Source organism: Heterocephalus glaber, unplaced genomic scaffold (genome assembly GCF_053883595.1).
Source record: "Heterocephalus glaber isolate CG9 unplaced genomic scaffold, H.glaber_assembly_v1.0 deba00001550, whole genome shotgun sequence".
NCBI lineage: Eukaryota > Metazoa > Chordata > Mammalia > Rodentia > Bathyergidae > Heterocephalus > Heterocephalus glaber.
In genome coordinates this window covers 8,001,494-8,023,442 of record NW_028258343.1, presented here as the reverse complement: position 1 = coordinate 8,023,442, position 21,949 = coordinate 8,001,494, and the positions used below count along the sequence as shown (strand labels likewise).

At 37.6% G+C, this 21,949-nt stretch overlaps 1 protein-coding gene across 23 annotated transcripts in view; it reads right to left on the bottom strand.

Moving 5' to 3' along the window:
• Nucleotides 1–21,949, bottom strand: part of Adgrg6 (adhesion G protein-coupled receptor G6) — a 130,443-nt gene that overhangs the window by 12,058 nt on the left and 96,436 nt on the right. For all 23 annotated transcript variants that reach the window (XM_087190046.1, XM_021259327.2, XM_013072708.3 and 20 more), the window contains 9 exons: nt 20,822–20,993; nt 19,331–19,471; nt 17,124–17,243; nt 15,542–15,587; nt 13,788–13,894; nt 10,121–10,248; nt 9,181–9,449; nt 7,970–8,066; nt 6,273–6,556 (listed from right to left, as the gene is read on the bottom strand). In XM_087190046.1, the coding sequence (XP_087046172.1) occupies nt 6,273–6,556; nt 7,970–8,066; nt 9,181–9,449; nt 10,121–10,248; nt 13,788–13,894; nt 15,542–15,587; nt 17,124–17,243; nt 19,331–19,471; nt 20,822–20,993 (1,364 nt within the window). The remainder of the gene's footprint in view (nt 1–6,272; nt 6,557–7,969; nt 8,067–9,180; nt 9,450–10,120; nt 10,249–13,787; nt 13,895–15,541; nt 15,588–17,123; nt 17,244–19,330; nt 19,472–20,821; nt 20,994–21,949) is intronic.

Below are 21,949 nucleotides of genomic sequence, written 5' to 3'. Positions count from 1 at the left end.
AAGATTCAATTTGGAGTTAATGCCTTTCCTTCATCTTGATGGGCTACTGCTAGTTTCAGGAAACCCTCTTGTCTCATGAAAGAGCTCACGATGGTCCTTTCTCGGTAAATTTTAGCCTGAAGAACTAGCACTGTGCTGAGTTCAAGCCCTCTGACCTCTCTTCTGGTCTCACTCCTGCCTTCCTTCGGCTCCATCTTTCACTAATCAGACACATACAACCACTGAAACAAGACCTACAACATGAGAACTAGAAGTGCCTTAACTCACAGCAAACTCTGCAAGTTTCTCATTCAAAATAAGTAACATTTTCAACAGTGCAGGAGGACAGAGGCTGCAAAGCATGTGAGAAAGTGGGCTCGCCTGTGGGTTTTGTTGGGGTGGAAAATGGAACAAATGCCGAACTTGGCCAAGTTCTCCTGGAGAAGGACTCGAAAAGTCAGGGCCAATACAGTAAACACAGAGAAGAAACATGGTAAAGGGAGAAAGGAGTGAGAACATTAAACTAGGAGTGAGAAGCACTCTGAAAAAAATCTCAAGTAGTATATTTGGGTTTTGATACTCAATTCTGCCATCTACCTCAGGACACATTCGATAGAACCTTAATGCTAAGTGAAATAAATCAGACATGCTAGCTTAATATTGCATGGTTTCTCTTATATGAGAAATTCAACGTGTAAATAATTTAAAGAACAAAAGAAAAGACAGAAAATGGGAAACAGAGAGACCTTTCATGAATGAGAAGGGGAACAGAAGATAGAGGAAAGGGGAGAGGGGAGCGGAAGGGGATGTAAAAAGAACTAAGACGTGCCACGTACATGAACCGACTCCCAACAATCAATTTAGTCATTATGTACTGCAAACATGTACTACTAAAAATGTTTAAAAATTAACAAAGGACAAATATAATCCTACTTCTAAATATTGGTGTCATATTCACTCTTCTGTCTTAAAAGGTTTATGGCTATCTTTGGAAAGTTCTTGAATCCTCCTTTCATGCTCCCAAGCTGCCCTTTAGAAAATTCTTTCTCTATGGCACAAAATTCGCTGCCAAAAGATTAGTAATTTATTTCTTATGTGTAATGTTTCATTCAACATGATGTCGGTTCAGGTGTTTGGGGTTACCTTGGCAGCAATTCAATATGTGTACTGTATGTGTGATTATGTAACAGTTTGACTTTAGGAAGGTACTAACCTCAAGCTCCAGGCCAAGGAAGACTTAATTGGCATTCAGCATGCTTTACCTCATAATTTGAGGTAAAATTTCATTTTCTTAGTTTACCAATAACATTATCATGATATTTCCTAAATGATGTTTAAGTATATGATATTAAGTTCTCATTCACTATATGTGTGTTCATTAATAGGTTTTTAAATGGAAGTAGATATTTACCTCTTAACAAGTTTGACATAAAAACTAGAGTGGCAGTTATGTGTTTGGGTTTTCTACTTAGCAATTCCCCCCCACTAATGTGCTTTGCTATTTTCATATGTTCCATATTTATTACATTGTCAGACTCCAAGGTTCTCATGAAAAATCATTAACTGTTCTGAGCCTCAATTTCTTCATCTACAAAATGGAAAGAATATCCTCTTTTCCAGACTTGAAAAAAAAAGGAAAATCATAGAGGTGTTTTGCAAAAGTGCCTGTAAATCACTATTTACTATACCCTGCTCTGAGTAATAGTCATGGCAAACATCATCTCTGAGCAGACTGATCATATCCTTCTGTGTTCTCCATAGCAGTTTCTGCTTGCAGAACAGCATGTCGCATCTTACTATGCTGTCTTATCTGTATAGAAGATAGGCTGTTAAGCCTGAGCTATTTATCAATATTGTTCACCACTCCTGGAAAGGAAAACTAAAGATTAAACTTTTGAGGCTGAGGTAGACGTTATAACCTGATGAACTTAATCAGGAGAGTTAAACTTCCTGATAATACCATAGAAGCCTAATCTAAATGATGGTGTCAAATATTTTTGTAGCAGTTAATGGACAAATCCTATAGGCTGAGCTACATAACAAGCAGCAATGTGCACACGCTGTGTCTGAGCAATAATCCCATCCTGCATGTGTGTGGATGACGTTATCAGGAGATAGCTGTCCAAGAACACCCTCATCAAGACCTTCTTGGCAAGCAGGAAACTGCCTTTTATTCTTTAGGATGAATTACTGATGTATAATCTAATGTTCTCAGACAGGCATGCAAATTCTGATGTAACTATGGTGAACATTTCTTTTTTGCATAGCAATTTGTATACAATTTTATGAAGTTATAGTTTTTAGAAAACTTAAAAGATTTAATATAATGATTTAGCAGTTTTATCCTAGGGAAGGAGTAAAAATGTAAAATTCAGGTAGGTATGTAACACTACCATGTTAAGAAAAGGTTTATCTTTCAATCTTAAAAAAAAAATCAGTGAAATGATTATTACGTAATTGAATTGAGTAAAGATAAAATAAAAAAATATACTCTGGCAAATTAGTAAATAATAAACTCAATTTTAACTTGGGTTCAATTAATGGCTTCATTTGCTTACTCAAGTAGGTAAAATTTTAGTTACACTCACACAGGTTATAATTTTCTGATACTTAGCACAATTTTTGGTAATTGCTTGCAGACGTAAGTGTATGTAAAAATGAAAACATATAAAACTATAAATAAAAATTAAAGTACCTACTAAAGGTAAATATACAAATAAAATATAAAAATAAAGCATGCAAAATTTATAATATACATATATAGTTATCAATATTCCTGTAATCACACATATATGTATTTGTACACACACACCAACATACAAGAACCCTGAGAGATAAAATGGATTTTTAACATGTTGAACCAAATCTTGAAGAATTAATATGAAAAGAAAGCTATAAAAAACCACTCCTCTGAAAGATGTGCCCTGGATCATCTTCATGCAAACTCCAACCAAGGTTACAATTTGCTTAGAAGTTTTAGTTTTCAGAATACTGTGTTATGAGACAACTCCTTACCCTAATTATTCTAGAAAAATAAGAGCTTGATGTCCAAACCGATGTCAAGTGCTTTGTAGTGCATGCTTCCTACATTCCTCTTGCTTGCTCATATCACTCCAGCTCCCCACACCACCATAGTCTAAAATACTGGACTGCCCTACCACTGGGCCACTCCACTCCGCTTTCCCTGCACACACGATCAGACTGCTCTCATCCAGGCTGTATCTTCTGTCCGCCTCATCTTTACAAAGCACACACCCAATCATGTGACACTGCATGCCCAATACCTTTCAAATACTGCTCATTGAACTCTTTAAAAATTTATGTAAAAATTTCCTAACAAACTAATACATTGTGTATCATCATCTTCAAAGTAGTTACTCAGAGTACATGACATAGATACAAAAGGTTCTGCCTTATAAAAAAAGAAACAGATAATAACACAAAACTTTCCTTTCAATGAACTAATAGAAACTAGTAGTATACATGAAACAAATTAGCATGTATATTGAAATACTTCTGAAACAGTAAAGTGGGTTACAGGGCATTATTTGATCTTCTCCCTACTTATTACTTTTCTATCTTCTATGTTGTTTTTTATTACATATATCTATATCTAAATAATATTATATATACACAAATACTTCTCATTGCTCTTTTAAAAATTTATCTGAAAATTTAATTTATAAGTATATACATTTAAAATGTATATCCTCATACAAGAGAAACCATACAATATTTAAGTTTGTGTGTCTGACTTATTTCATTTAATATTATGTTCTCAAGTTGTATCCATTTGCCTACAAATGCTTCAGGTTTATCTTTCTGTATGTCACAGTAGTACTTCTTTGTGTATAAATACCACATTTTCCTTAACAGTTCATCTGTTGATGGACACATGCTGTTTCCAAGATCTTGTTATTATAAATTATGCTGCTACAGCCATGGGTATGTATGTATTCCTGTAATATGATGGTGGGAATGTAAACTATTATAACCACTATGGAAAATGGTGTGGAGAGTCCTGAAAAAACTAAAAGTAGAAATTCCATTTACCCAGCTATCCCTCTTCTAGGTATCTTCCCAAAAGAGTTAAAATCACCATTGCTCTTCAGAAGTGCTTTCTACCTGAGATAGAATATTGCCCACTCCCCGCCTTTCCCCTAGTTAATTCCTATCGATCCTTCAGATTTTGGCTCAGACATCATGTTCTGTCCCTCATTCTCAATACCACTCACTATGCAGTGATGCATTTGACTAAGGTCGGTGTCGCCTGGTATAAGCTCCATGAGGCAAAGGATCACAGACAAAATTTTGCTAAAATGAAGAGGTTCAGAAAGAAAAAAAGAAAAGATATAACGAAGTTTGCTTATGTGGTACATGATTTAGTCATTTAGCCATTCCTTTAAACTGTGTAAATCCCATAAGCTTCTTTTAATAAAGCACAAACTTGTAACAACAAAGCCTCTCTTGGAAGAAAGACTCACCAATAAAAACTAGTAGGTAACTTTCTGTAGTGTCCCAAGAAATTGTGTATAGCCTGGCCAGCTAAGCAATTGAGGGTAGACTCATGTGATCTGTATCACTGCTTTTTATTTATTTTTTATTTTTTGGTACCAGGGATCGAACTCAGGACCTTGTGCTTGCTAGGCAGGCACCAGAATCACTGAGCTAAATAAATCCCAGCCCCAACTATTCTGGTTTTTTTTGGTACCAGGGATTGAACTCGGGTCCTTGCGCTTGTGAGGCAGGTGGTGGAAGCACTGTGCTTTTAAGTTTAGATTCTCTTTAGAAGGGTTTTTTTTAATATCACAGAATGTGCAGAAATCTGTTCTGAGTTTATGTAATTTAAAAATCAGTCTTAAAAGTCAGTGATTTATGAAGAACACTGACTTGATGATGGTTTACAACATTTTTCCCTCCTGACAAGAAACCCATGCTGGGAAAAATAAAACATCCCAATTCTTATTCATGGAAACAGAGCTGCACAGACAACTGTAGCTGCTGAAGGTTAAGGACACTGCCAGGAAACTCGAAAAGCAGAACCAAGGTTGGGCTGGCAGATCACCGTGCCTTTCATGTCTGATCCTGAAATATAAAACCATGGAATTTCTCATGTTAACAGACACTTCTGTCAATATTTATTTAGGCTCTTTTATGTAGTATATTATAGAAGTAAAGAAATGCACAGAGCTAGATCCCAAGGAAGATGCATTCATACACTACATACTCAGTTTCCGACATCGGGAGATGAACTTCACACTTATTATTCTATCAACTAAAGACACCAAGCCAAGCCTGCACATTCCCACTGTTATGGGAGAGTGAACCTGAATAAAATCTGTTGAACTAATTAGTGCACATTTATGCCACAGGATTCCCTGGGTGGATTTAGACCATGCCCAAAGTTTTTCCCGTCCTACATCCAACAATCTATTCTTTTAACAGAGAGTCTTTGACACACTGTTTTAGTTCACAAGCTGGGGGAGGACGCAGGGGCATAAGCAGTGAGCCATACTCCCCTGCAACTAAGTACAAACCTTTCTTAGAATAGCCCTGTATGGGTACCCGGCTAGGCACCTCATGTGTATTGCATAAACCTGCCTCCCACCCTGGCTCAGACTGTTCAGCCTTAGTGTGGTCTTCCTTTTCACACACAACTGCACAGCCAGGACCTTCTGTAAGCCATTAGCACTGCTCTGCTCAAAAATACTCCAAATGGTATGATCTAATTTCTCTTGGGTTCTTGGCCCCATGATGCTTCTGAACATTAGGGGTTTTTATCAACAACATAGGGCACATTAAAAGAATGTAAATTCATTTTCAGAAAAATAATTCATATTCACCTGGGGTAAAAAGTTAAATCCATTACAGAGTACACTAGAGTTTGTACTATGGAATCAGATATGTGACTGAAAATTCCTTGAAGGAAGTTTTGTGTTTTTATACAAAGAAGACCATTGGCAAATGTTTGTTAGATTGAACTAATAGCTCTATCTCATGAAAAGACAAGAGTTTCTAAATTAAGTAGTATTTAATTTGAAATCCAAGGGGTCAAGGTACACTGCTTCTGTCCCTGAATAGAAACTAAACACTTCTGAACATGCATGGAAAACCTGTATAAGACAAGGATTCATGCAGAGCAGCAACTCTTAGCCAAACTGTAAAGGAGGTCAAAGTTACCTGTGCACTTGGATTGGTGACACAGAAATGACCGGGCATCTGTCCAAAAGGAAGCTTATCAGCAAATATGATAAATTCAAAAGTGGAAATTGTTCAGGTACCATTTATCTTACCTTGCAATGAATTGAAGATGGAGAAGAGGTACATGAAAGGGATATTTAATGGTCCCCAGGCAAAGAAAGCAAAACCCCATGTCATGCCCAGCAGAAAGGTGAGGCTAACCACACTTCGAAGGTTCCTTAAAACCTCTTCTCTCAGCGTCCGGTTGCTTCTCTTGCCATTTCTCCCACATATTTGCACCATTACCACAATGAACATGGCTACATTCAGGAAGAACATGACTCCAAAATACCCAGCACAGGTGACATAAAATACCACTGGATCCTGAATCCAACAGCTTAAAAAAGAAGAAATGAGAGAGAAATAGCATTTTACTACCATGCTGTGTGTAAGACTTTTCTTGGTTTGGTTTGAACTACTACAGATTTTTCTCTTCAACACCTTTGGAAAGTTTCAACACCTTTACTTTCCTAGACCTCAGTGTGTTCTTTGATCTTTCCCTGATGGAAAAGGTTTTGAACATCATCTTAATATCTAGTTATTTGAGTCAACATGTAGAAGATTCCTGGGTCACTTCTTGAACTCTGATTTGGTATGAGAACACTCTTGGTTGGTTCACCTCAAACTATGTCTAACCTCCTTTTCTCCTATGTGCCTTTGCTCTAAGAATGGCACATTTCAGCACTCATTTTTGCTCACCTTTGTTGTTAAGGGTTGGGTGTGTGACACTGTTCTACAAAACACTATGGAACCAGAATCTGCTAAAGGACTTTTGGGGGAATCATCTTGACAGACTCACATGGGAAGGGTCAAATTTCTTCCTCGTGCTTGTGCCAAGTGAGAAGAGTTACTTTAGAGTCATTTAAGTCACGCCTAACTATGGGTTCATTACAGTGAACAAAGTGATTCCTAATAATGTAATTGGTCTAATTGAGGGGAGACCTTATGGTAGCATTGTAAGATTCCTATATGAACACTTTTCATGCACAATTACAAAGGCTACATTTATTATAAAACATTTTGTTGCAACAAAGGATATACTCAGAATGATATATAGATCATAAAGTAATAGAAAGAAAATTTTAAACTACACTATGGGCAAAGTTGACCAGAGTTATAATTTACAGATGCCCTAGTGCCTAATTTCTACCGTGAAAATTAGGTAAGTTGCAAAAATGGGATGAATGATTTAATACAACAAAATTCATGTTAAAACATATACATGGTCATCATTCTGGAGTATTCCACACTAGAACATAACTTCCACAAAGGTAAAAACTGCCTTCAACATCTTTGACTCCTAGAATGTAACACAATTCCTGGCTTACAGTAAATGCTAATTAATGAAAGCATTTACTGTGTTTCTACATAACACTTATGCTGTCGCTGAATTGTTCACTATCTGATATTGCTATTTAACTCTCTTCAAGATGTGTGTGGGCTTGAGAAGGTAGGAGTATTACGGAAACTCCTCAAATAGAATGAGTCTTCTCAGGATAGAAGGCAGCTTAAGCTTCTTTTGAATTCTCCCAAATGACAGAATATAATGTTAATAGAGAAAAGCAGCTCAACTATTTCAGATCATTCAAACGAATTAATTGGTGGTATGGACCCTGACCAAGAAATGCCAGTACACTAAAGCCTTTCAAAATGAGTGCCTCACTAACTGTACAGAAATTTACAGCAAACTCCAGAAACAAAATAGATATACTCATCAAAAATAAATTCCACAGACGTTCACATTACTTACAATTCATCACCTTGTTCCTTCCCATAACTTTCTTTACCGTATACTTCGTTTTGTTTTCTGCTTGCTAGAACAACTGACACTATTAAGGCAGGCAAACCTGTTATAAAGAGATAAGACACGGATGGCTCTCTTGAAGCATGAGGAACTGTTTTATAAGTACTATAATGACAAGGAAAGGGAAGGAAAGAAAGAAAACCTTACATATCAGACTCCAACTTCATAGAACTGGCAAGTTGGTTAAAACCAGCAACAAAATCCTCTCCTTGATGTGGAATTACCAACCCTAATTGGGAGCAGTCAGAATCTACTTTTCCAAGGCTAATTTTCTGTTTGCTCAGTGATACCCAGGGGAGACTGTAGGATCTGAATCCAGCACCAGCAAATGTACTTTCATTGATGACACTGCACTGTCATCTCTACAGCATGATAAAGTAAGTGAAACTTATTTTGCCCTTTTTTATATAAAGCAAAGAATTTAGAAAAAGTGGAAGAAAAACAACAGGGGTATCAAGACTTTATGGTCTTCTTTATTCTCTCCAGAGACTCAATGAAATATTCCCACACATATTTCAGTGGGGAAGTGGATGCCACCCCAATTCCCTGAAAGATGTGTTTATTGCCTCCGAAAGGGGCACTGAAGATCTTTATTGCCATCTGAAAAAATAATTGTGAGAAAGTTCTAAAATGCCTAGCCCAACATGAAACCCTGAAAAAGAAAGGAGCCCAAAGAGAAGACTCCAAACAGGCTAACACAACCATTCCATGTCTGACCGAGGATGGGCGTTAAAGAGTTCAAGGCAAGAACTGTGTAAATATCTTGGTTGCACATAAAAAAATAACATTCTTTCTCTGGCTTCCACAGCATGGGCATGTGTCCGGATGAGGACAGCTCGGAGTCCCAGCTGGCCTTTCTATCTGGAAGCATCATGGAAGTGCACCGTGGTCTGCCAGCTGCTTCTGCAGACTTGGGTGGGCTGGCTCTGGGCTCAGGAAATGAGTCTGTGGTGACTCAGGTACTAAGGCTTTCCTTTCCTCCTGAATTCAGAGAGCTTTACAAATGCAGTGCTGAGGATGCCCCTGCCTTAGGACATATCATGCACATCAGTCACAATGTTTGCAGCGCTGTTCTTTAGAAACAAGGGTTCTCCTATGAGCATTGAGGGGAGGCAATCTTCCTGACAGAACAAAACTAAAGCATGTAGGATGCTTACCCCAACCGATGATGCAAAATTTGAGAACATAGCGGCGGATGTAGGTGTTAAATACTTTAACCAGAGCGATGTACATGTGGATCGCTTCCAGCCCCATCCAGGTGAAGGTGGCCAGGAGAAAGAAGTGCAGCAAGGCAGCCACTGCCGTGCACAGTGCATCCACGTCAAAGGACGTGATCCAGCCGTCCAGCAGGAAGATGAGATTCAGGAATAGCAGGGCTGAACTGAGGTTCATCAAGATTTTGGAGGGATAATCCCTTCGCAATTTCCTTTAAAAAAAGACCAGAATGAATGTTGTAAATAAATTTTTTAAACATGAGAGCAAATTCATATCTTCTATAACTCTGCAGTAGGTTAGGTAATCCCACTCTTCATGACAGGGGTCTACTATGTGGAGAGCTAAAGAAATTTATGGGTATTTGGCACGTTATAAAGACTTTTTAAATACTAATTTTATTCTAAAACTGTTTCCAATTGTTTGCAGAATTCCCAACTGGTTTCCACAGGTTTTCTTCAATCCAGGAAAAATTCCAGAGTTATAAGAATGACATTTTTATTTAAAAACAATTCCCTAAACTTTTTTGATGTTTCAGTGAATTTAAAATTCCCTTTAAATGTTTTTTTTTCTGCTTCAGGACTAATTTTATAAGATTTCTGAAGCAGACAATTTCACCTTTTACAATGTAGAAAGTATTTTATACAACTATATTTACTTAAGTGTTAACCATCTCTAATAGATTTGAAGTTTTTTTATAAATACTAACACAGTAATTACAGCTGGAAAATTCATGTTGTCTGATCCTGTGAGAAGCCTGAACATTAAAACTGGACGGCTCGACATGATTCACAAAGTGTATGATTGTTCTTCAAAGCCAACGCAATTTTCTTATTCATATTTGGAACAGTTAGCACTGGGCTTGGCAGACAGAAAAATACTTACTCAAAAGCAACATATGTCAGGAGAGTTGCTGCTGAAAAAATAGCAGACACTCCACAGCCAATATAGGTGATGAATGTGAGGGCTTTAGTGTTTCTTGCGTCTATCTGGGAGGCACTTCTTGGAAGGTCCTGCACAAAACATGGCAAACAGTTCTAAGAATTCCTCTCGTATAAGAAAGGTGTTCTGTGTCATTAGAAAGTCAGTGCTGGCCTCAGTGCAGCTCACTCTTAGAGGACGTGAACAGCAAAAGACGTCGACACTGCAGTCCCATTTATTGCACACTGGCAGATCAGTATGGGAGAGGAAAATGCAGCATTACTATTGGAAGGAGGTCCACGCTGTTTGGGATCTTTATCTTCTTGCCCAAGCTTGTGTCTGCAATGTAACTTGAACAGCAAAACCACCCAGTCTCCCAAGGGAAACTGGAGAGCAGGGAGCTCCCTTGCCTAATAAGCCATCAGGCCCATTTCTCTATTCCCACAACTGAGGGCATGAGTGCAAATGGAGGCTACTGTAGCCTCATGGCCAAACCCTTGGCACCTTAGATTCTCTGCAGGTGAGAGGTCCTCAGAAAAGCTGGCGTTAGGGCCAGGGATGCAGCTCAGCGGCACAACTCCTGCCTGGCAAGCACAAGGTCCTGGCGCTGGTGGCTATGAGTGTCTGGCTCTAATGGTGGTGTTGGGGCTTCTAATCATGGTCATTTCAAAGTCTGGTATATATAATGGGGAAGTTTTAAACATTTTTAAAAATAAATGCTAAGAATGTTTAGGTTGTATTTTTTTTTTTCCCTACAGATCTGAAAGGGCACAATTTAAAGTGTGGGGGGGGCACTGTGGAGTGGCAGAAGTCAATATTTTTCAGTATATTAAGATATGAGTCATTAATTTCACTGTGTTCAGGCAGACTGGACATGGTAGGAAAATCTCTTTCTTCCTTAAATGGGGGGTTAGAATAGGGATACATCTTAAGGTAAGACCAGCCACTCAATCATGGTTGGATGAAAAAGTTGCTTCAAACATGGACCTGTTCAAAAACGGAGGCTTCTTGGAAATGGGGTTGATTGAACATCCAATGTAAACCTCTAGATTCTCTTGCAAAAAACTGTAACAGATTTTTCCTGCTATATGTTAATTTTCTTTAAAAAATGTCAGAAAATCTGCTACTTACACATAGGCTTAAGTACACAGTGCGGGTGTGCACCTACATGTGTGCGAAATGACTGACACAGTAAGGAATGGGTACAGTAACTTTGTAACACGGAGAAGTGCACAGAGTGACAGAAATAAGCACTCAGGAACTCGTGAGTCAGAAGGACTCCTGCTTTCTTGTTATCTCAGGAGTCTCTCAAACCCTGCGAGGACACGGAGATGGACAGCATATGGGATGGGTGTCCAGTTGGCATTACTGAGCTCCAGATGGGCTGCCTTGGGCAACAGTCTAGTTACTCCAAGATCTCATGGGCCAGAGAACTGGACCATGAACTTGGGGGACCTGCAAGGGACATGTCCCTGGCTCTTTTAAAACCTCTGCTCCTAACTAGGTAAAGCAACTGACCTGTGGACCACAATCAATAAAACCCAGCATTCAAAATAAAAATTGAACAATTCTGTTCACTGATATCTATTTACATAGAATTTTTATGTTGCTTTATATTTACAGAGAATTAAAATATAAAAGTACCTATTGCTCTAGATTTGCCAACATCAAAATATACTAATGTTACAAATATGAAAGTTTTACTACAGAGAAATATAGCATAGGGTATTATATTCTGCACACATTTGTAGGTTAGAAGATACATTTATGGGTGACTGTGTCATGGGAAATTTTAGACTCTGGTAATATACAAGTGAATAAAGAGTTTGTCTAGCAAGAAAAACTCTTTGCAATGTCTTGGTGGTCTGGAAAGCGCTGAAAGGATATGGACATATTGCCAAAAAAGATAAATTTTGGAAAGTTTTTCTTCCAGCAGTTTATAATCTGACACATGCAGTCAAAATGGAAAATGGAAAGATAACATGAAAAATGCATCTCTCTCTCTCTCTCTCTCTCTCTCTCTCTCTGTGTGTGTGTGTGTATATATATATATATATATATATATATACACACACACACAAAATAAATTGTTTAATCAGATGGGAATATAAAAGTAATATGCAAGTTACAAACTCATAATATACAAAGGGTCTGGAGAGTCAAAGCAATGGGCAACTAAAATCTGGTTGTATACGTATCTCTGAGTAATTAATTTATTTTTATTACCTCTATAATATTATAACACACAATCATATTCACATATAATAGAAATGTTTAAATAAATTAAGCTATAGCTTACATGCCTGAATGACTAATCTTGCAAAATAGGTTATTTTATCAAAGAATACCTATCACTTTTTAAGAAAGGAGAAGATAAAAGGAGATTTAAATTTCTTTTTACATTGCTAAGGGAAAATGTGCTACCATTTAATTGTTCATTTTCATGTTCTACCACTAGATAAAAATATTCATATTGTACGGCCATTAGGAAGTTATTCTCTGTGATTTATCACCTTTTTCAATGACTTATTCTTATCCCTCAGAGAATTTATGTCCTGGGTTGTCAGGAAAATTACAACTTGCAAAGCTGCCATACGACAATGTCCACTTGCATAGGCCAAGTAGTTCACGAGCCAAGTACTACATCCCACAGTTCCTCACTGGTTCCTCCCAGTCCCCACAGGAAGGAGGGTGTAAGATTTAAGGGAAGGGATAAACACAAGCTCATGTCTGTGTTTCCAATTGGAAAAGCTTTAATGCCTCAGCTGACATTACTCCCATATCCTATTAAAAAAACAAATGTGGTCGGTCCCTTCTTAGAAACTATACTGAAACAATGGTTGTTACAATATGGATGGTGCTCTAGATATCAGAAAAATGTTCTCAAAGACACAAATGTACAGGATAAAAGGTAAAGGTGTGGTACCATAAATGAATTCAAACAAGTCCTTGGATGGGGTGGATCTTGAAGACTTGGTGGGGTGAAAACACACACTGATGTGATCTACTTATTCATTGAAACTGCTGGGTATATGCGCTAATGAGATAAAAAGCAGGGCCATGGGAAAGGAGGAAGGAAGGAAGAATGCTCTGAAGTCCTGAGCATGAGAGAAATGCCATTCCCATCATCCCTCTTGCAAGATTAAAGTCTCCATGCTAACTTGAGTCACTAATCCATCATCACAACTCTAATCTCCAGGAGGGGAAATCACCTGTCGCACTGTCATGGTACAAAGTAAGAGTCAAATATACTGAGGCATAACCGAAGGAAGAAAAATTTTGATGGACCTCTTCACAATTTTCTTCTATCTTAGTAATAACCAACATTTTAACTTTTCTCCCTCCTTTCCTCTCTATCTCCTTGTCTCCTTGACTCTTTTTTTCTCTAAAATTATCTATCTTACCTCTTATTACTATGAAAAGAACAGAGTTCTTTTCTATAATTACCTTCACATAATTATAACAGATGCTATCTGCTAATTAGATTATTGTTTAAGAATCAAGATTCAGAGTATAGATGAACATTACCAGGAACTAATTCCCAGAAAACATAATCTAAAAAGGTGGACACACAAAACCAAATATGCTTTCTGAAATACCACATCAGATGAGCACCAGCTCTCCCCCTTACCATCAGGACCCCAAAGTGTGTGAAGTGGTTACACAAGCAGATGGTCTCACTGGCATCTGAATCTCTGTGAGCGACACATCCTGACGTGTTCCATCCCCCAAAACTCTCTGTGGGAGGAATCGACAAAGAGTGAGAAAACAACATCAGGTCAGTGACTTTTCTACATGGGATGAGAACGTCTTCAGGGAGATTTACTTCAGTTCCTCCTGCTTTGTAGAATTTATCTGTAAGAGGGATACAACCTCTGTGTGTGATTGTGTGTGTGTGTGTGTGTGTGTGTGTGTGTGTGTGCGCGTGCGGGCTTTACTGGGGATGAAGCCCAAGGTTGTTCTACCATAAGCTATCTACCTAGATCTTTTATTTTTTAAATTTTTTGATACAGGGTCTCACCAAGTTACCCAGACTGGTCTCAAACTTGTGATCCCTTGCCTCAGGTTCCTAAATATCATTTCTAAAGCCACCAATACCTAGAATAATACAGATTACTAGAATCATGAAATGTTAGTGCTGGGCAGGCAGAGAGAGATTATCTAGTCGGTGTGTTCTACTGAAGTACCTCAGGGCTTCTTCAGATATTTGACTCAAGTTTAACTTTGAACTTTTATAAAAATAAATGTCTATTAAAGGAATAATCTTTTTGAATATGTTACATGCTAACGAACTCGTTGGAGGCCAACATAACCCAAGATCAGTTTACAGTTCTGTGAAGATGTAAGAACAAAGTAGATCTGGTTTCTCAGAAGATGCAATTATGTACACAGCAGTCACACATGGTAATGATTTATTACAAATAATCTGAATGAATCTTAGGTGACTTGTATGGTATAATATGACCTATGAGCAACTCGCGCATTGTTAAAATATTGGATCCATTTATTTGAATGATATTTTAAGATACAGATAATTTTTCTAATGATGTACAGTACATGAGTAAATCAGGACCTCAAAACTGTGCAAGTAATACACTAAAGAACAACACTGCCCACCTCCAACAAGGATTATCAAAAAAAGGGGTTGAAGGCACTTTTAGGGTATATATATATTTTAAATATGGCTACATGATGCCAGTACTGATTTGGCTACAATAATCTTGTGAGGGACCCTGAGGGAAGGTAACCCTCTGGGTGCAAAACCATGAAATTTCATCGCTGCTACTGTTCTTCAAAAGGATTTACACACCTGTGCCTAATGATTTGCTTTTCCTTTAATTTTACTTTCCTTTCTTGGATGTTAAATGCCATTTTGGAGGCTGTTCATTTCTTTCCAGTAATCCATGTCCCTTACTACCATTCTGAGCCCAGTGTTTATCTTCCTTTAGTGTGTCTTCCATCACTTCACAGTTTGAGACCTGGAACTCGCATTTCTAATTGTATGTCTTAGGAATGTCAAATAATCCCCTCAAATGTGTTCTAGAATAATGAGATTATGCATATGTCTCTGTTCAGCTAAAAGTGGCAACAAAACCATGTAGTGTATTTCACAAATAACTGAAATTGAAGAGGTTGTTTTATTACAAAAAAAGAGAGAAAAGAGTCAAGTATGTGTATTGCTTTGTGCAAAGGCTGAAAAGTTACAGCAATTATAACTGACTCACCAAGCTGTCTTAAACTAAATTTTGTAGTTCATTTGCCCTTACACTTATACTGTGACTCATTTTGTTTTTTGAGGCAGAATGAAAGGAAACGGGGGTGTGTAACAGTGCTTAAAATTCAGTTCTCGTCTATATTAAGAAAATCTGTATTTTAAAAACTTACTGTTTTTGTTCAGATCCCAGAAGGCACAGATGGGCTGATGCACTTCCTATATTAACATAAAAATAAATATGTGAACTTGTGTTTAAAATAACTTAAAATCATATGATCAAAATGTTTCAAGAGAATGAACATGCCTATGGTTTTACAAAGAAATAGATCAGCATCAGACGACCTAAGAATATCAGAGGTGATCTTCTTTCACGTAGAGACTTCAGGTGAAGATCAACTATGACCTCATGAAGAATCACGTGACCCATTTATCTGCAGTTTATCACTATTTTTCTGCAGTCCTATCATTAAATACTAAATCCTTTATCATTCTTAGCTCTTGGCAAAGCACTTTACATTGTAATTTCCCATCACCTTCAAAATGCACTCCTATGTCTGGAGATATATTAAAACAGGACTCTGAGATAATTGCATGCACAGTATTTAGTAGTACCATTTACAACAGACAAATAGTAAATGCAACCCAAATGTCCATGGATGGATGAATGGATAAACAACATGTGACATACACCTATAATGGAGTATCGTCCATCCCTAAAATGGAAGGAAATTCTGACACTTGCTACAGTACAGATGATTCCTGAAGGTACGATGCTAAGACAAATAAGCCAGTCCCCAAAGGAAATTACTGTGTATTTCCACTTCTATGAGATACTTCTTAAAGGAGTCAAATTAACAGAGACTGAAAGTAGAAGGTTGCTAGGGGCTGTTGGGACAAGCAAATAGGGAGTTCGTGCTTAATGGGAACAGAGCTTTGTTTGGAGATGGATGGTGATGATGGCTGCACAGCAATGTGAATATACGCAACACCACTGAATGTATAGTTTAAAATAATTAAAATGTTATTGATGACAGGGCTGAAAACAAAAGAGGTTGAGGGTAGATCCAGGAGGTCTTTGAGGGTTCGAGACAAAGGATGGCGGGTTCTTTGCTGGTTTAACACAGATCCTTCCTGCTTATCAGTCTGTTTACTTCCTGCCTGCCTTCCTGCTTCTCCAATACATGGCAGGATCATGACTGGGACCCTCTACAAAAGTGTAAAAATCCAGTACCTGGGCCACTGGGGCAGTAAGATTTCCCACCTAACTCTACCACATAAACAGATGACAGCAAGGATAATGAAGCAAGAGAAAACTTGCCAAGATTTTTAGCAGCTGCTAATCTCTTAAAGGATTAAGTCCATCCCCTCCTGTTTCCCCCTTGATTTTCCCAGCTGCAATTAGCTTTGACTTTAGAAACATAAAGACATAATCAAAACCTCTAATGACAGAATGGTGCAATTGCATCTGCGCTCAATTTATTTGAAGCAGTATACGTCATTTCTTAAGAGCAGCGGCCTCTTTTTTCACTCCCATTCTTGTTTCTGGTTATTGAGACCCAAGCAAGACCAAATCTCCTCTAGCTGCTGCTTTTACTGTGAACAGAGCACTGCCTGACAACCGGTTCTCCCTTCTGGAAGATACATTCCCTATCCATAAGGAGCGCCAGTTGCCTTTGATTATGTGGTGGGAAGGCTCTCACAAAACACTAAAATAGTTGCACTGTTCAATTTCTATTTGTATTATTTTCTTACCTGAGTTCTCGTATGTTTGATTTTAATTCGAACAGGATCCTTCAGATCCTTAATAGTAATGTTTCCAATACTGCACGCCATCACATAACTCACTAAGGTTTTCCTTTGGGGTCCTACATCCTTTTAAAGAAAAAAAAATGAATAGTGTGCATTAGTCAGACATATACACTCTTATTTTGCTTTCGTGCTCCAAAGTAAGCAAACTGTCAGCAACTTTTACACTTAAAATCTTCCATTCTAGAACATCCTGTTTATAACATCAAATTACTGGCTTTCCTGAAGGAGTTGTGCTATTTCCCTTATTATAATAAATACATTGAAGGGACATTCTGAGCCAATATTATAAAGCAATGTCCATAAAGCTACTGATTGTAGTGACTGATGTCAGCTGGTTAACATCTGAAACAATGCAAACCCATAAATAATGTAAACTCATAAAAAGCTGTGAAACAATTAGATCATTTCCCTGCTCTAGAAAACAGATGAAGTTGTTTTCCTTTAGAAGAGTATGAAGGAAATATGGTGTGAAAAATAAAAAGCAATTCATCTTTCACATCCATGCCAACAGCCTGATGTGTTTGCTTATACCCAAACGCAATTCCACTCCATTAAAGTCCCATCCAGAGTTCCACCTTCTGTGACTGTGTACGTGCCAGCAGCTGCAGATTCCCCCGCAGCGATAAGGGGCTGGGAAATCAAGTCAGCAAACGTGCTGCAAACCGGTTTGGACAGACAGGCCCTCTCTTCAGCAAGTTCTTTTCTTGTCTTTCACTTGTATTTTTTGTCAAACCTTCTGAATTTCTTTCTGCACCACAGCTTATAAATTAGTCGTTTTGGAATAACTGTACAATTTCTTAAATTCCAAATAAACCTCACCATCCAAAATACAGCTTCTTAAATTACATTTTATGATGATCACTATCAAAAATACTAAAAATTGGCCAGTGATACTCAGCCTCCTATCTTACTCATTCTGTTAGGGGAATACCATACAGACTTTAAAATGTTTTATTCTGCTATAAATTTACTTTAAAAGCCAAAAGTATGCTTCTTAATAATAACTTTGATTGGAAGATGCCCAATGAGGAGGAAAAATGCTGTGGAGAAGATCTGACCCGAAACAATAACAGATCCTTACTACACTAAGAGTGGAAACCTCTCCTCCTCACTGGACCCTTTCTCTGTATCATTCATATTATGTGACACCTCTTTTATACTTAATAGGATTTTTTAATGTGACATTACTATAAGTCTCAAGTTATAATAATTTTAACAAATGCAGGTGTATGTATTCATAGCTATAAAATGCTTTACAGATAACATGTTTTATATAAAATAAATTGTATTATATAATCACAAATCCGTCAGTATAAAACATTTGCACATAACATTCTAGAATTATATATTTCTCTCTATGGTATTCTTTTTCTTTACCTGAAACTTATTTGGCCTTTCCAGTATGCATGATACACATGGTGGGTCTATTAGAAACAATTCTACTGTCCTCCTTGAGACTTAGAACTTTCTTCTACATAGTTGCACCGCTGGACATAGGCTGGTATTTTAGATTTAATATATAACTGTTATTTTTAGGAAAGAACTCAGCCAAACTGCTCTAGACGCTGTTGTACTAACAGAGGCAACCAGAGGTCACCAGTGTTTGCTGGCAGCGGACCTTCTAGGATCTAGAACTGATGCCAATAAAAATTATAATATGTGCTCAGCACAATGCCACCCTAGTCTGCGGATGTGTGAGGGCCAGAGGTCACTTGAAATACTAATGGGAAAACTGATTAAAGCCAAGAATGCTGCTCATTATGTAAACAGTGCTTCCTGCCGAACTTAAAAAAAAAAAATCCTTTCCTTTGGTGTACAATTTCTTTAACTCTAAGTCTAACTGACCAAAGAACATATGATATTTAATCAAAGGAATACTGAACAGTTACTTCTTTACTAACTCAACTTCTAGTTGTATCACACAAGTTTTAGCCTAATATTTGACTTACTTTTAAAATTACTTTATCATGTTAATAAGAATATTATCTGAAATAAAATATTTAAACAATTACAGTGCTTTACTTTTGGAAATGAAGTAGATTAAGTTTTCTATATTTTATGATATATTTCACAGGAATCTGAATTTTTCTTTTTACCTCCAAGAAAAGAAACTTCAATGGCAATTGAAAAATAAATGAATGAAGGTTTACCTGGAAAAGTCCAGTTTTATTGAAGAAAGTAAATTGTGCCCTTCTAACTAATATGGAATCTTCTTGACTTAAATTCTCAAGTAAGTTTGGAGGCAAAATTACAGAAGCCAATGAATTCACTTGTCCACTCTCAAAATCCATCTGTCAAATAGAGATAAATCAGTGGATCAATCACAACGACACGGTAATGATAACTTATTCTAAGTGAAAGAACAAATTCAAGTACCCAATTAGCTTGGACCAAGTTTGCCCTTCACTGCTACACAGCCATCTCTGCAACTCTGAGATAAATTTGCTGTAGATGGAAACGGAGGTCTAATTCTGGGTTTATATATGTGGGCAAGCAAGAAATGCTTTGATTCTAACTGGGGAAAACTGAGAAATATACAAATCAGTCCACATTTCAAGTACGAGAATTAAATATAGTGGCATCATACATGGATGGAGATTTATTCAAAACAGGGAAAGATAATAACTATGAGACAGAGCAGAACCCTGAAGATAATTGTTTGACAGTAGAGACGGAACTGCCTCTACAAAGAAGCAACAGCTGAAGTTTAAGGATATTGTCTGATGTCATTTTTCCTGAAACTGTACTTGAGGTGAGCTTGCTTTCATGTACTCCTGGCATGAGACTGAGGCCAAAAGAGTTTTCATTCTCAAAACATGAAAAGAGAATTGCCCCGAAGAGACTCTAGTCAAGGAGAAAAATGGTCTTGTCTGATCCTAGTCCCAGACTTTTCTCTATTTTCATGTATTCTATCACCCATCTTAAGAAATAGCATGCTTCACATACACTCTCCCAGGTCAGGAATCATCATGGTGCATTCACTTTGTTCGGCCTGGTGGTGAGTGAGGATTGTCTGGTGTGTAGTTGGTGCCTGAAAATTACATACTGAAGTCTGATTCTACCATGTCCGGGAGGCACTCCAGTCAACTGGCCCTTGATTGCTTGTCCAGCCTCGCTGTCACTTATTGTTCCAAGACATCTACATTATTGGTTTTCAAAGTGTGATCTTGAGGCCAGAGGTATCAGCAATTATTGGGGAACTTGCTAAAAGTGCAAATTTCAGGGCCCTACTCAGCACCTATGAACTGAGAAGCTCGTCAGTCTTAACAAGTCTTCCAGGGTGTCTATGCTCATTTTGAGACCCACTGCCAAAGAGAAGGCCCCCTGATTCTTCCCACCATGAGCTGTGAATAAAGTTCCTTCTCACTACCTGGTCCTCACACTCACTCCCAATATGGCGGCCCCTATCCATGCTTCCTTGCTTAGCTCCATATCACTTCTTGTAGAAGGTGTCCTCCACCACCCCGGTAACTCCTATGTGCTTCCACATAACATTATGGCTGCTGATGTAAACTTAGCTAATGTTCAGATCTGCTTGTCACTTCTTTCACCAACATTTCCTTGAAGTAACAACTGTTAAGTGATTAGAAAGTTTCTATTTATCTAATTAATTAAAATTAAAGAAACCACTGGCTCCTTACCTGGAAATATGACTCATTATTGCTTGGAAGACCAATGCTAAAATTTGAAATTGCATTTGTTCCTGGGGTCAGGGATGATACTCCAAGAGCCAAATTCCGTGTTGTAATATGTACATGTGGTGTGCTGTTTAGGTCTATCTTGAAGGCCAATTCATCAATTGTTTTTAAAGCTCTTAAAGAGATGAAAATAATACCACTGTTAAGGAACACAATGTTTTATGTACTTGAACATGATTCCCCTCAATATACTCCCCCCTCACTTGGAACACACTTATCCCATCATTCTTGCCACTTTCTAAAGAGCTTCTGGAAGTCCTCTTTTGTGAGTGTCTTTATTTACACTGCTACAGCTGCCTTAATGTCCTGGATCAATTCAAAATGTTTAGTGCTCATAGTTACCTTGACTTTGGGAAAAAAAAGAAGTCACATGGTGCTAGATCCAGTGAATAAGGCAGGTGAGGATACACCATAATATGTTTACAACCCAGCCTTCCCATTAGATGGCACTTGGCACCTGCAATGGCCATATTTTGAGCCGATCTCATAAAATCACTCTTGAAAGAGGACTTCCAGAACTGCTTCAGAGAGTGGCAAGAATGATGGGGTAAGTGTGTTTGAAGGTAAGGGAAGCTTGAGAGGAATTAATGGCAATGCGTTTTTACTGTAATAAGTTTTAAAAAAATATAAACATGTATTTTGATCACAAGACATACATTTAATGGATATAGTATGTTCATTTAAAATGTGGTTGAAAAGATGGAAACAGATAACATTAAATGGCTTAATGTTAATATATCAAATACATATTAAATATATATAAGTTGCATTCTATAAAAATGGGTACCTTTTCACCTGCCCTGTGCATTTATTTTCATTTTAGAAGGACACAGTGCTGTGCAATTCTGTGGCACAGTTCATATGACAGTTCACTTAAAATGGCCATGCTATTCATGTCCCCATAGAATTCTTCAAACAATAAATATATTATGCTCTGGGGGGGACTATTTACATGCTTGCCAGATGACAGCTCTAATTATTTTGTAAATCCTATTTCTCAAAAAAAAAAAGAGAGAGAACTTTGAAGTTCACTTTGTGAATGTCCTTGGGAATGGTCTAGATTTCTTCCAG